A 14,322-nucleotide genomic window follows, 5' to 3' on the forward strand; every position below is an offset into this window, starting at 1 on the left:
GAAGTCACTCAGAGCAAAAATAACAGGGTGGAGTTATAAAACTAACATAGGTGTTTCTGCTCTAAGGCTATATATGCATTCCAGAGGAACTGTATCTTTTGCAAAATCATGCACCAACATTAACAAGGCTTATGGGGAAAAATAGGACTGGGCTGGACCATTCTAAATCTGTAGGACTTTTCAGCATCAATGGAAACAATAAAAAATCCTAATTAAGGAAAGAAAAAAATACCAAGGTTGATTCTTGTCCCAGGAGAGAATTTGGCTCCACAGCTAGACAAACTTTGTCACTAACTCTTACCTCCCATCTGTTCCTCTAAGGGCCCATAGTCTTTCCTAAAAATCAGTTTCTCTCCTCCAAGGGGCCTAGGTCTCCCTCTTCCCTTTCCTCTATAAACATGGCATTGAATCCTGAATTCTTTGAATTACTCATTTTTCCCTGGCTATCTCCCGTGTATACACGAGGTATAAATGCTGATAAACTTCTCTTTGTTTTCTCATCTTAAAAAAAAAAAAAATCTCAGTTAAATCTCTACCAAATTTGCTTTGTACACATCTCATGGTCAGCCAGTCATTTGCAACCTTAAATCTGGAATGACAGGCTGGGGGGTGGGAAGAAAGTGTGGAGATTCACCTCTAATAAAGACCACTTTCATCTCACTTAAAATAGGACCCAAAGCATAGGCTTTCTTCATTACTCATTTATCTCAATGTGGTGGGGAATGACCCACCCACCCCCAGTTTCACTTGCGCCCACAACGTTGCTGGGTATCCTGATACAACCAGAAAGCAGAGTGGCTATGAAACCTCTAAACCAGCCACTGCCTGCACTCAGAAAAAGCACTTTAGGGTCTTCTTAGATTGTTAAGGATTTTTCTTCATTGTGAAAAAGCTTTCTGAGAAGTCTTCCAGATACAGTCATGAGTTAATGATCTAATGATACAACTGAGAGATACATGAGAAAAGAGAAGATTGTGGGAGACAAGATTAGCTGTTTACAAACATATAAAAGGATGCCTTATGAAAACCAAACCCCCAAAGATCAGACATTAGCATGTTGTGAGTAATCACATGGGAACCAACAGGGCTTTTCTAATAATCTGACATCATGGCGTTCATGACAGCCTGACATCACACCCTATTTACCAGTTGTGTACAGCGTGACTGGCCTCCAAGAACCCTACGCTGTAGCAGTGCAGGCTGTGTTGAAGCAGCTGTCGTTGCTGTTTAGTCTCTATGTCTGACCTCTGTGACCCCATGGATTGTAGCCCGCCAGGCTCCTCTGTCCATGAGATTTCCTAGGCAAGAAGACTGGAGTGAGTATCCATTTCCTTCTCCTGGGGATCTTCCTGACCCAGGGATTGAACCTGTGTCTCCTGCATTGCAGGCTGCTGCTTTACTGCTCGCCATCAGGAAAGCCCGTACTATAGCTCTACACCTTTCTAACTTCTGTTTTGCAGCCCCCATTTGTAATGGAGAAGTGGATTGTAGGAATAATGGAAAATCAGACTGTAGAATGCACTGTCACATATGAGGTAAGCCTGGGTAAGGGGTAGGGGAGAGGGGGCAAGGCCGTTGGCTTCACCATCAGTTTCTCCAAAGGGGTTTTTATTTGCTGCCTCAGGGTGTTTAGCGTTTATTGGAAGAGGAGCTATTTAACCAACATGAATATAGGGAGATCAATATAATTATTCTAACAAAGTAATGAAAGGAATGAGAACAGGGTGCTCACCTAGAGATTGAAGTAGTAATTCATTAATCAGTTAATCATTGAGCACCTTCTGAATACAAATGTATGCGTGTGTGACATACTAGGGATATGGAACAATGAGCGCAGGCAGTGGCTGGTTTAGAGGTTTCATAGCCACTCTGCTTTCTGGTTGTATCAGGATACCCAGCAACATTGTGGGTGCAAATGAAACTGGAGGTGGGTGGGTCCTTTCCCCACTACATTAAGATAAATGAGTAATGAAGAAAGCCTATGCTTCGGGTCCCAAACAAAGCTCTGCCTTCTTGGTGCTTCGAGTTTAAGGGTGAGGGTAGATCAGTGAGTGAGTCTTCACAAGGACAGGGTACAACTTCTATTACTACCATCAAAACCAGATTCCATGTATTTAATATATGAAAAAAATTGAAAGATGTACAAACAAATATTTTAGAAATATTGGTTTAGAGAAACAATGTATTTGTTTTAGAAAAACAATATGTTTGTTTTAGAAAAACAAATATTTTAGAAATAGGTGCTATTAAAACTAAAATTCATATATTTAGCAAGTACCTACCAACAGGTACCATTCTGCGATTTGTTTGTTTAGTCAGTAAGTCATGTCTGACTCTTTGTGACCCCATGGACTGCAGCACACCAGGCTCCTCTGTCCTCTACTGTCTCACAGAGTTTGCTCAAATTCATGTCCATTGAATAGGTGATGCTATCATTCTGTGATTAGGGTGGACTAAATCTAAATCTATACTCTCTCAAGGTTTATATATACTCCAGTGGAGGGTGATAGATAATAAATTAATTAGTAATGTCAGAGTGCTTAGTGAGAATCAGAAAATAGTGAGACTCGGGGCATTAGATTCAGTGGTCAGGGAAGACCCCTCTTCTCAGTGTGAGGCAGCAGGGAACAGCAGAGGAAGGGCAAGTACAAGTCTGAAGCACAGAGGACATGACAAGGCTAGAGAGGTGGGTGGGACTGAGCATAGCGCCTCCTGGGGCCGAGGTGAGGAGTTTGGACTCACTGTAAACACCATGGTGGCTGCTAAGTATTCTGCTGCTTTAAATGATCCAATTATGCTTTTGAAAAGAGCAAGATCTTCATGGTGGTGGAACAATCTGCTTCACAAGGTAGAGAAACCCTAGTTTTCTCTACTTGGGGATGGAATGGAGGGAAATAGTTATAGCAGAGTCTTGGCATATATGGAGACATGGTTAGTATGAATGTAGTTAGTATGCAGCTACCCTCAGTAGGACATGCCTTTCATTCATTCACTCCCTTATTCATCTAAGAAACATTTAGCAAGGATTTACCATGACCTAGACACTGTAAGGGAGGGGCAATGGCACCCCACTCCAGTACTCTTGCCTGGAAAATCCCATGGATGGAGGAGCCTGGTAGACTGCAGTCCATGGGGTCGCTAAGAGTCGGACACGACTGAGCGACTTCCCTTTCACTTTTCACTTTCATCCATTGGAGAAGGAAATGGCAACCCTCTCTAGTATTCTTGCCTGGAGAATCCCGGGGAAGGGGGAGCCTGGTGGGCTTCCGTCTATGGGGTCGCACAGAGTCAGACACAACTGAAGCGACTTAGCAGCAGCAGCAGCAGCAGCATACATTGTAAGAGGAACTTACACCTGTGTTATTTCAGTAACCTTGTGCAAATACTCAAAGGTAAGGAGCACTGTCTTCATGTGGCAACTAGGGAAAACCGGCTCAGAGAGATGAAGGGTGATCCCAAGGTTTGGGGGGTTAGTGAGAATCCGTGGGGTCACCAAGTTCCTCTGAGTGTGAATAGTTTCCAGCCTTCCTCGGCTGTTCTAGCCATTCCCTTCCCAACAGCAAGAGGAGGGAAGTCAGCCTCGAATGGACTTCATACGCCGCTGCATAGGGATGGTCTTCTGAGCTGCCACGGATTAGCATTTTAACACGAGAAGTCCAAAGCCTGGCCAGTCCACTTATTCAGGATGACCCGATATTGGAAGCCAGTTAGGATGACAGCAATGATTTATCCTCCCCAGCCAGGGTACACTGCCTGTAGGAATGAGGCCCCTGAGAAATAGCCTTAATTGTCAAAGTGTGGCTTGCAGGACACAGACCTAAATAAAAGAAGTCGACTGGTCTTGAGGAACTGGGAACCTGGGAATCTAGAGCCTGTTGGCCAGTCCCCAGTACCCAGGAAAAGCCCTCTCTTTAGTAAGTGGACAGTAATAACAGCCAGTTTTCATCTCTGCCTGCCTTAGGTCTGGAGACACGCCTCACCAAATTCTTCTCTTCTCTTTCTCTCTCCCCTGCCTCCTCCTTCTCTCCTCCTTAGACTCCGGGATGATGTGATAATTATGTGGGTAACAGTCACTTCAGAGCTTTTTAAAAAATATGTATTTTCATAACCTTATCAAATCCTAAGAGGTTCTTCAGATTTGATGATGAAGAGGTAACTGGGCCCACCAACCTACCCATACTTACCCAGTTACCCAGATGACCGCAGGCAGTCCTGAGCAAAATAGTGGTCAGATTTTATTTATTCAGCAAAATATCTGTTTTCAGCTACTATAAACGAAAGACATTGTTTTTCGTTACTCATTAAACAAAGAGGTAAGTTGAGATTTACCAACAAATTCCTAGAGAAGACAACCACCTTTTTAAACTACTGTAGTCCACTAACGAATAAAGTGGTTAAATTTTTTTTAACCATGTTACCATATTGAGGCAAACAGTGCAAATATTTTACCTCGTGCATTATGACAGTGTTCTCAAGAGTTACCTTGAATAGATAATGATAACCTGATTTTCTTTCCTGTTTTATAAGCATGCATATATCTGATTGTGAGTTTCTCTCCCTATTTTTTTTTCCGCAGAGTGATGTTAGAACTCCAAAAAGCACTAAACACATCCATTCAATTCAATGGAGTAGAACAAAACCTCAAGATGAAGTGAAGGCTGTCCAGCTTGCCATTCAGACGTTATTTCCCAACTCAGAGGGCACCCCTGGAAGCAGGTCTGACTCAAGTAAGTTAGCTGTGCTCTAGACAGGGTCCAAGGTGGAAATGTCAAAAGTCTCACATCAGGAATTAGGACCAGTCTGTAAGTTTATATAGATTTCTTTTTTTTTGCTGTGTGTGCAGCTTGAAGGATCTTAGTTCTCCAACCAGGGATCGAACCTAGATCCCCTACAGTGGAAGAGTAGAATCCTAACCACTGGGTTAGGGAATCCTTATTTACTTATTTAGCTGTGTTGGATCTTAGTTGCAGCATGCGGGATCTTTTAGTTCAGGCATTTGAACTCTAGTTGCAGCATGTGAGATCTAGCTTCCCCACCAGAAGACCTGAGCACCCTGCATTGGGAGCAGAGTCTTAGCCACTGGACCACCAGGGAAGTTCCAACCATAGAGATTTCTAATATGCATTCATGCGTGCTAAGTCGATTCAGTTGTGCCTGATTCTTTGCGACCTTATGGACTATACACAGCCCGACAGACTGCTCTGTCCACATGATTCTCCAGGCAAGAGTACTGGAGTGGGTTGCCATGCCCTCCTCCACGGGATCTTCTTGACCCAGGCATTGAACCTGTGTCTCCTGCAGGTCCTGCATTACAGGCAGATTCTTTACCGCTGAGCCACTGGGGAAGCCCTCTAATATCATACTTCCTCCTATTTTTAGAATTTTGGCTTTATACACAGATTATATGGAAAGTAGAAATTATGGGCTTGGAAATAAGAACATATTATAATAAAGTTCCATATTCAAGTAACTATCAGAAAAGATAAAAATTAATGATTATGTCCTATTGAAAAATATGCATGCATATTTATACACATATATATTTAGTTTCCAAGACTGTAGATAAAGATAAGAATTATCTTCCATGTCCAGCACACATTCCTATGAAGTCACTGCTGTCACTGGGGCAACCTCTTGAGTCCTTAACACCACAGATCCATCAAAGCAAAAGAATGACAGGGCAAGCAAGAGAGAGGGCTGGGGGCGGGGCGGGGATAAAAGTGAGGGAGGAAGAAAGGAAAGGAGGACAGAGAAAGAGAAGCATGAAATGCCTGTGCTGGGTAGGGGTGATAATAATTACAGATGCTATAAAGAAGCTGTTTAGACATGACTTAGAGTAAGACCAGAGAAGGCAATGGCACCCCACTCCAGTACTCTTGCCTGGAAATCCCATGGATGGAGGAGCCTGGTAGACTGCAGTCCATGGGGTCGCGAAGAATCAGACACAACTGAGCAACTTCACCTTCAGTTTTCACTTTCATGCATTGGAGAAGGAAATGGCAACCCACTCCAGTGTTCTTGCCTGGAGAATCCCAGGGACGGGGGAGCCTGGTGGGCTGCCGTCTATGAGGCTGAACAGAGTCGGACACGACTGAAGCGGCTTAGCAGCAGCAGTAGAGTAAGACAGGCTGCCTTGTTGATGAACTGGTTGTTATTTGCTAGCTTCAGGGGAAAAGTTCTGACCTTCACCTTTGCAGACCCAGAAACTCTAATACAACCCAGACTCAGGCTAACAAACACTTGGGAGATGGATACATAAACCCCTGTGCAAATCACCTTTTGCCATGAGAAACATACCTTCCCAACAAACCAAAAACACATGTTTTCTGACCAATGCCTCTTTTTCCCAATAAGAAAATACCTTTGATGGAGAAGATGGCAACCCACTCCAGTGTTCTTGCCTAGGAAATCCTGTGAACAGAGGAGCCTGGGGCTATGGACCATGGGGTCGCAAAAGAGTCAGACTCGACTTAGCAATTAAACAACAACAATTAATCAGGGTTCAAGTGTGTGTCCTTCCATTATCCAAACAACACAGCAGTTTAAATCCCTCACTTCCTACATTGTAATAGATACAAACTCTTTTAAAAAAAAAAAAGAAAAGAAAATATCCCTGAGAAGGCATAACAGAAGATTTTTGGTGACATGGCAACAAAGTGCCCTGATGGCTACTGTCAGTGAGTTACAAGAGACCAAATTCTGTGTCCTCCACGGTGCAGACTGGCTTACCAAGCACACCAGGTGTTTTAAATGCCCACTGGCCAGGGCCCCCAGGATCCTGGGCAGTATTCTAAACCCAGCAACAAATTCTTTGACAGCATGCTAGACATGCCTTGCTTTGTCAGCATGGTTGATTGGGTTATTTTTCTTTCTCATTCTAAAGTTCTTAAACCATGGGTTTTAACGATACTAAAATTTACCATCTTCCATCACAAGAAGTCCAGGGTAGGCCGGGCTCCAGATACAGTAACATAAGGCACTCAACCATGTTAAGGATGAGAAATGAGCCTTGCCTGGTTTCTACTCTGCCATCCTTAACAGGTTGCCTTGGTCCTCGGCCTAGCTCCTCTCACATTCACAGTCATTGTATAAAGATATGGTAACGCCCACAGGAAATAAGAGGTCAATCCCTTTCCTGTTCTCATGCTTGGGAGGGAGAAAGACTTGCTTAGAGGCCCCTTTGCAGACTGCCTTTCAGGTTGCTTTGGCCAGAGCTAAGCACCTTGTTCATTCTTAACCATGGCATCATATGTCTGGCTTGGACTAATCAAAGTCTGCCTTAGAGCTGGATGTGATCGGCTTCCCCAGGGCACATAGCTCCGTGTAGGGGGTTGGACACTGAACAAAATTGGCGTCCTGTTGGAAGCTAAGATTTCGGGGAGGTCCAAACGAAGAGAAAGAAGCGTGTGATGGTTGGCTGAAGCCTGTGAGCCTGAACACAGGAGGTTGCCTGTGTCTGGATGCACCCATTGCCTGAGAGGCGCAAGGCATCGGTGCTGGCAGAGGGAGTGGGCGCATTCTGTTCCTCTCCAGAGTCCCGCTGGCACAAGCAGAGCTCAGGGAGGATGCCAGGGAACTCGGGATGTGGGCAATGCAGGCCCTAGGGAAGACAGAGAAGATCCAAGGTGGGATGGAACTTGCTTATTCACTGAAGTATATAGTTTACTAAGTGGCTCTTAATTAAGCATTTTCTTCTACTGTAACTTCTTCCGGTTTGCCACAAATCTTCATTTTTCAGGCAGAAAGTATTTCTTATTCCTGAACCTTGGGAATCTCTCCTCTGGAGATATAAACTGTCTTTCTTCCAATCTCTAGCTGTCTCAACCGTTAGAACCCAATCTCTTATCTGCATTTAGTGTTCTTGAGGATTTAGAAGTGCTGGTTAGCAAAAGCCTTTTGTTGACTAAACATGCCCCTGCCATCCAAAGACACTTAAACAGTAATTTCTAGAAGTGACAACATGGCTAAGTTGGGAAGAAGATAGAATTTAGATGCAGGAGTATTAGCTGAGTGACCGTGGGTCTGGTGACTTCACCTCTCAAGCGTCAGTCTCTTCCGTTATAGAATGATATTATTAGTATTGACCTGAGAAGATGGCTCAGAGGTAAAGAATCCGCCTGCCAATGCAGGAGCCACAGGAGACGCGAGTTGGATCCCTGGGTGGGGAAGATCCCTTGGAGGAGGAAATGGCAACCTGCTTCCAGTATTCTTGCCTGGAGAATCATATGGACTGGGGAGTTTGGCAGGCCACACACAGTCCATGGGGTCACAGTCAGACCTGACTGAGTGACTGAGCATGGTTTCTAAGATGTCAGGGAAGTTAAGTGATATACTGTAAGAAAAGCCTTTGGAACAGTGCCAGCATATAACATACATTTGGTAAGTATAAATGCCCTTATTTTTTTAAATAAATATTTATAATAAAGGAAATGTTTTGATATCTAGCCTAGAATTATGAATGGTAACGCTTAGAGCTTCCCAAAGAGGTTTGAAATTTTGTGAGACAGGCTTATGAATTAGGCATGCAGCTTTACTGTGGCTTCAAAGATGTCCATTTCCATTTCTTCCACAGGCGCTGATTGCCAGTGGCTGGATACGCTGAGGATGCGACAGATGGCATCCAACAGTTCCCTACAGCGCTCCCAGAGCAACCCCATCCTGGCGTCCCAATTCTTCCCCTATTTCAATGACCAGGACTCCTATGCAGCTGCGGTGAGGCGGACCCAGGTGCCCATTAAGTATCAACAGATTACACCTATAAACCAGTCCAGAAGCTCCTCTCCTACTCAGTACGGACTGACCAAAAACTTCTCTTCTCTGCATCTGAACTCCAGGGATAGCGGCTTTTCCAGTGTTAATACTGACAGCTCTTTAGAGAGGGGGCGATACTCTGGTAGAAGCAGGAACAAATACGATCGAGCTAGTCACTCACTCAATTCTTCTCCGAGAGGAAGACACAGTGGGAAAAGTCAGCACTCCACTCCTTCAAGAGAAAGATATTCTGGAAAATTCTACAGGGTTTCTCAGTCAGCACTCAATGCTCACCAGTCACCTGAGTTCAAGAGAAGCCCAGAAGCCTCCCATCAACCCAGAACCATCCCAGGGATGCCTTTGTGCACTGACACGGACTCACGAGCCAGTGAGGAGGAGAGCAAAGTCAGCGAAGGGGGATGGACAAAGGTGGACTACCGCAAGAAACCCCGCAGGCCCTCCCCTGCCAAGACCAACAGAGAAAGGCCCAGAGGAAACTTCCGAGGAAGGAGAAACTTTTGACGAACTGAACTAGTTGAGCTTTTCTTAGTATTTTTTTTTTTAATATAATGGATTTTGATAATGTGCTGCCTTCACACAGAATTAACAAAAGACGATGTTTCCCTTCCGGGGGTTTAGAAAATACCTTCTAAGAGAGCCTATAGCCAAAACAAGGCCAAAATTGTGGATGTTGGTTGTCCATTGTTAAGTAACTGGACTTAAAACATAACTATATATATTTTATTCCCCTGAATTAACATCTTTAGAGAAGGGAATATACCATTGTATTACCCTAGCCGCTGCTTTTCTGATTAGCAGGGCCTGGACTAGGGTGAACTTAAATGCAGAAAAACTTAGCTTAAATAGGGCGGTCATCTTGGGTGCAAAATTTAAGGGGGAATTGAAGAGCTCAATAATCAAGATTAATAATATTCTAGTGCAATATTTAAATAATATTCTAGTGCAATATTTAAATAAATGAAAATTAATGCAAAAAATTGTGATAAACAAAAAAATCGAGATTCTGGAGAAAGACAGGATCAGTATTACTGGTTTTTCCTTTTGTCTAAGGCTCCAGTATGGCTTGGCAAGACAGTTACTGATCCTGTCTTTATTTAAAAATCTTATATTAATATTTTGTTCATCATGTATTTTTTGCATTAATTTTCTCTTTAAAAAATATTGCATTAAAATATCATTTATTTTGATTACTCAGGTGGTGCTTTTTTCATGCGTCCTTAAATTTTGTACCCAAGGCAAGTGCCTCACTTGCCTTACCCAGTCTCCACACAGCCGGTTAGTATTTATTTCAGTAAGTCATTTGGGTTTTTGTCTTAGTCAGAGCTGAATTGACTTGGCTTGTCATTTTTAGGCAATAAAAAAGGTTATTGGACTTAATGTTGATCATAATACCACATATCATTCCATGAGACTCATCAGAAACCAGAAATCTAAACTGCTTAGGAGATTTGTGGTTATTTCTTTCCCAAAGCTCCCAGGGACTGCAATCAAATATTATTTTCTACATTTTGCCAAAGGAGGAGCCAAGAGGGGAAAACAAAAGGTCTGTTAAGTCCTCTTGGGATGTCAGAACTCTAAAATCTAAAAGAAAACAGACACAGAACAGGATGATAACATCACAAGCTAAAAGTCAGAGAAATTTAAAATTACTATCATCCTTGTTAGAGCAAGACAGTAAATACCATCCTTGTAGCAAGAAAGCTGTAAGCAGTTGGGGGTAAAGAGGTGAATGGTATGGGTGGGAGGAAGCTGACTGCAGTTTAGGACAGGCATTGTGGAATCTGGTTTGGGAAATCCTACATATTTTTACAAATCAAAGAAGCCTGGTGGCAACAAACGTACTATATGTGAAACGAATAAATGTTATTTTCAGTACATTCTGAGTTTCAATTCAACATTCACCAGCTCTGAATATCAACTGTTCTTTGCCCTGTGTAGAATTCTCAGTGCTCTGTAGAAATCTGATTCTGGGGAATTGCCAGTGTTGGGGGTGGTTCTCTTTTAATAGAAACCAGTCATCAAGTACAAGCATATATTCCCAGAGTAACTGCCCTGCTCTAAAATGGTCCTTGGGGCCTGGGGTTGGTTTGGGCAGCATTAAAGAATCCCATGGATAGAGGAGCCTGGCAGGTTACAGTCCATGGAGTCACAAGGAGTTGGACACAATTTAGCAACTAAACCACCAACACCACCACAAAATCTAGGTTATGGGAAACAACTTTACCTGTGTGGAAAGTTGTGACCTAACCATCAATCCAACAACTCAGTTGTATAACTCTTATTGTTTAATACCTGCATTTACAAGCAAAAGTGATGGGAAATAGTGACATTAGGCACCAAGGTCCTCTTTTCCACTGTGGATGACCAACTTCTCCAAGGATTTAAGTTCCGGTATGATCCTTTCTCATGAAGTTTATATCAACTACATCTGTTTTCAATTATTTTTCCCTTTGTCCTTTGTTCATGTTTAATTTTTTTAAGAGGGCTAATACAAAGTATGCTATCTTCATAGCATGCTGCTTCCAAATAAGCAATAAAATACTTTCTTTGATTAGGATTTTTGGATAAGTAGCCAAATGCAGTCTTAACTGGGTCACTCTGATGGAACATGGAGTATGGATTTAATTATTAAACAAATGATTCATTCTGAGGAATTATTTAAGACTCTAGTTTAAAAGGTGTTATGCCAATAATTGCTTGTTTCATGCTTTTTCCCTTCTTGCTTTCCTGGGCTATTCGTTGGAGAATCCAACCTGGTAGTAAAATGACTCAATGACGTCATTCCTAGTTAGTGCAGTAGCTAATCACAAAGAGGTTATTCCAACACTGTACAAAACAGACCACCTCAAAAGACCTCATGAGAAAATTCCTGTCACCTCAATGCTCCTGGACAAAACCAAAATACAAACATCTGTGGTCTACTTCTTGGTTGAAGGAAATTATTATTATTAAAGAAATAATAAGGGTGGATGTTATTTTTTTCCTAATGATGCTTATTCATCAAAAACTGCTTGCCATGTTGCAAGATGAATGTAAGTGAAGAACAGAACAAGGATTAAGAGGGTTTTTTCCCCATCAAGTTAAATCAGTTGCAAGAGGCTGATGTTAATAGCAACAACAATCAACAGTAAAAAAAAAAAAAAAAAAAAAAAAAAAAACCAACAACAATGAAAAACTACCAGGGATATTTTAAGAGGAAAAAATCATAGTAGGAACAAATCAAGAAACTATATCTTGAGTTAGGCACCTGTAAGTGTGGGAATGTGGCAGACCCTCAGTAAGCTTCAGATCAAGTCTGAATCCGTACTGGTTGCTACCAAAGAGGCAGGCATTACTGCAGGCATTGCCCAGGCAAAGCATGATGGTTTGCTCTCTGCATAGTAGCTAGATAGCAATTCTATAGCACTGACCTGCATAATTGAATAATCCCACATATGTAAAGGAGAACTGGAGATTACTTACCAAAGATACTTTAGAAATATATATAACCTGGTCATTGTTTTCAACTAATTCCTGAATATTATTCATAAAAATTATAAAAATTAAACTGCAGTGTTTAAAAATATTCATAGTAAAATTTAAAACAGTAAAATCTGGGATAATTGGATGAAGACACAAAAGAAGACTCACAGTGGCAGAAGTGATAATGGGTAAAGTATGAACAACAGAAAAAATTATATATAAAATCTTCATTGTAAAACTTATATTGAAAAGAACTAATCCCATGGGGGGAAATCAGTACAATAAAAATTAATATAAAAATGGGAAATAATTTTATTATGTTGGATAGAATGCATGTGTGTGTGCTCAGTTGCTCAATCGTGTCCAACTCTTTGCGACCCCATGGACTGTAGCCCACTTGGCTCCTCTGTCCATGGGATTTTCCAAGCAAGAATACTGGAGCGGGTTACCATTTCCTTCTCAAGAGGGTCTTCCCAAATGAGGGATCAAATCTGCATTGGTAGGTGGATTCTTCACCAGGAAAGCCCATTAGATGGAATATCAGGGAATTGAATTGGCATAATGACATGCAGAATACATCATGAGAAATGCTGGGCTAGAAGAAGCACAAGCTGGAATCAAGATTGCTGGGAGAAATACCAATAACCTCAGATATGCAGATGACACCACCTTTATGGCACAAAGTGAAGAACTAAAGAGCCTCTTGATGAAAGTGGAAGAGAAGAGCGAAAAAGTTGGCTTAAAGCTCAACATTCAGAAAATGAAGATCATGGCATCTGGTCCCCTCACTTCATAGCAAATAGATGGGAAAACAGTGGAAACAGTAGCTGACTTTATTTTTCTGGGCTCCAAAATCACTGCAGATGGTGATTACAGCCATGAAATTAAATGACGCTTACTCCTTGGAAGAAAAGTTATGACCAACCTAGATAGCATATTAAAAAGCAGAGACATTACTTTGCCAACAAAGGTCCATCTAGTCAAGGCTATGGTTTTTCCAGTGGGCATGTATGGATGTGAGAGTTGGACCATAAAGAAAGCTGAGCACCGAAGAAATGATGCTTTTGAACTGTAGTGTTGGAGAAGACTCTTGAGAGTCCCTTGGACTGCAAGGATATCCAACCAGTCCATTCTAAAGGAGATCAGTCCTGGGTGTTCATTGGAAGGATTGATGTTGAAGCTGAAACTCCAATACTTTGGCCACCTCGTGCGAAGAGTTGACTCACTGGAAAAGACTCTGATGCTGGGAAGGATTGGGGGCAGGAGAAGGGGATGACAGAGGATGAGATGGTTGGATAGCATCACCGACTCAACGGACATGGGCTTGTGTGGACTCCAGGAGTTGGTGATGGACAGGGAGGCCTGGCGTGCTGCGGTTCATGGGGTCACAAAGAGTTGGACACGACTGAGTGACTGAACTGAACTGAACTGAATGACATTCTTCCTTAACACAAACATTTCTCAGTAGTTATATATAGTTCTGATCACATTTTATCCATAAATAAGTGTTTAAAAGTCCAAGGGTCAACACGTCAAGATCAGAATGTCAAAATGGCAGGATCCAAACAGCCTGCGCACAGCTCAGAGCATTCTGACTCAATTGCAACTGTTCCAAGTTGAGAAATACCAAGTCTCCCAAGTCTCTTTATAATTTATCATTTCACCTCAACACGTTGGTACAGATACGGCATGCTTCTGAAATGCTGGCTCAGCTACAAGATTCTGTGATTCGGTTGTGCCAACTTATCATGGAAACTCTAAATTAGAGACACTGTAGTGAGGACGCTTATAAAATCTCTTGCCATCACTTGGGTTTGAGAAGCTGCAGTTAAGCCAGGATGGTCTGGGGAAGTCCGAGCATAAGACCTGGACCCAGCTCTATTTGCTACTCCTGGAACTGGTATATGAGACTGTGGAGGTGCAAAAAGGCACTAGTTCTGTGGTCAACCTTGTCAAGGCATTAGGGTAGCAGGCACCAGTGACTCTTCACTCTATTGCCCCTTCCCTTTGACTCGCTGGCTGGTCAAGCAATGCACGAGCAAATTAAGAGAGTGAAAGAATGAAGTGGACTTGTGACTTTGTAGCTCG

At 42.4% G+C, this 14,322-nt stretch overlaps 1 protein-coding gene across 3 annotated transcripts in view; it reads left to right on the forward strand.

Moving 5' to 3' along the window:
• Window positions 1-10,649, forward strand: part of LOC102183919 (mitogen-activated protein kinase kinase kinase MLT) — a 169,857-nt gene extending 159,208 nt beyond the window's left edge. For all 3 annotated transcript variants that reach the window (XM_018064757.1, XM_018064740.1, XM_005675949.3), the window contains exons 18-20: window positions 1,461-1,535; window positions 4,577-4,727; window positions 8,573-10,649. In XM_018064757.1, the coding sequence (XP_017920246.1) occupies window positions 1,461-1,535; window positions 4,577-4,727; window positions 8,573-9,273 (927 nt within the window). In that variant the 3' untranslated portion in view covers window positions 9,274-10,649. The remainder of the gene's footprint in view (window positions 1-1,460; window positions 1,536-4,576; window positions 4,728-8,572) is intronic.

This window comes from Capra hircus, chromosome 2 (assembly GCF_001704415.2).
Source record: "Capra hircus breed San Clemente chromosome 2, ASM170441v1, whole genome shotgun sequence".
Lineage (NCBI taxonomy): Eukaryota > Metazoa > Chordata > Mammalia > Artiodactyla > Bovidae > Capra > Capra hircus.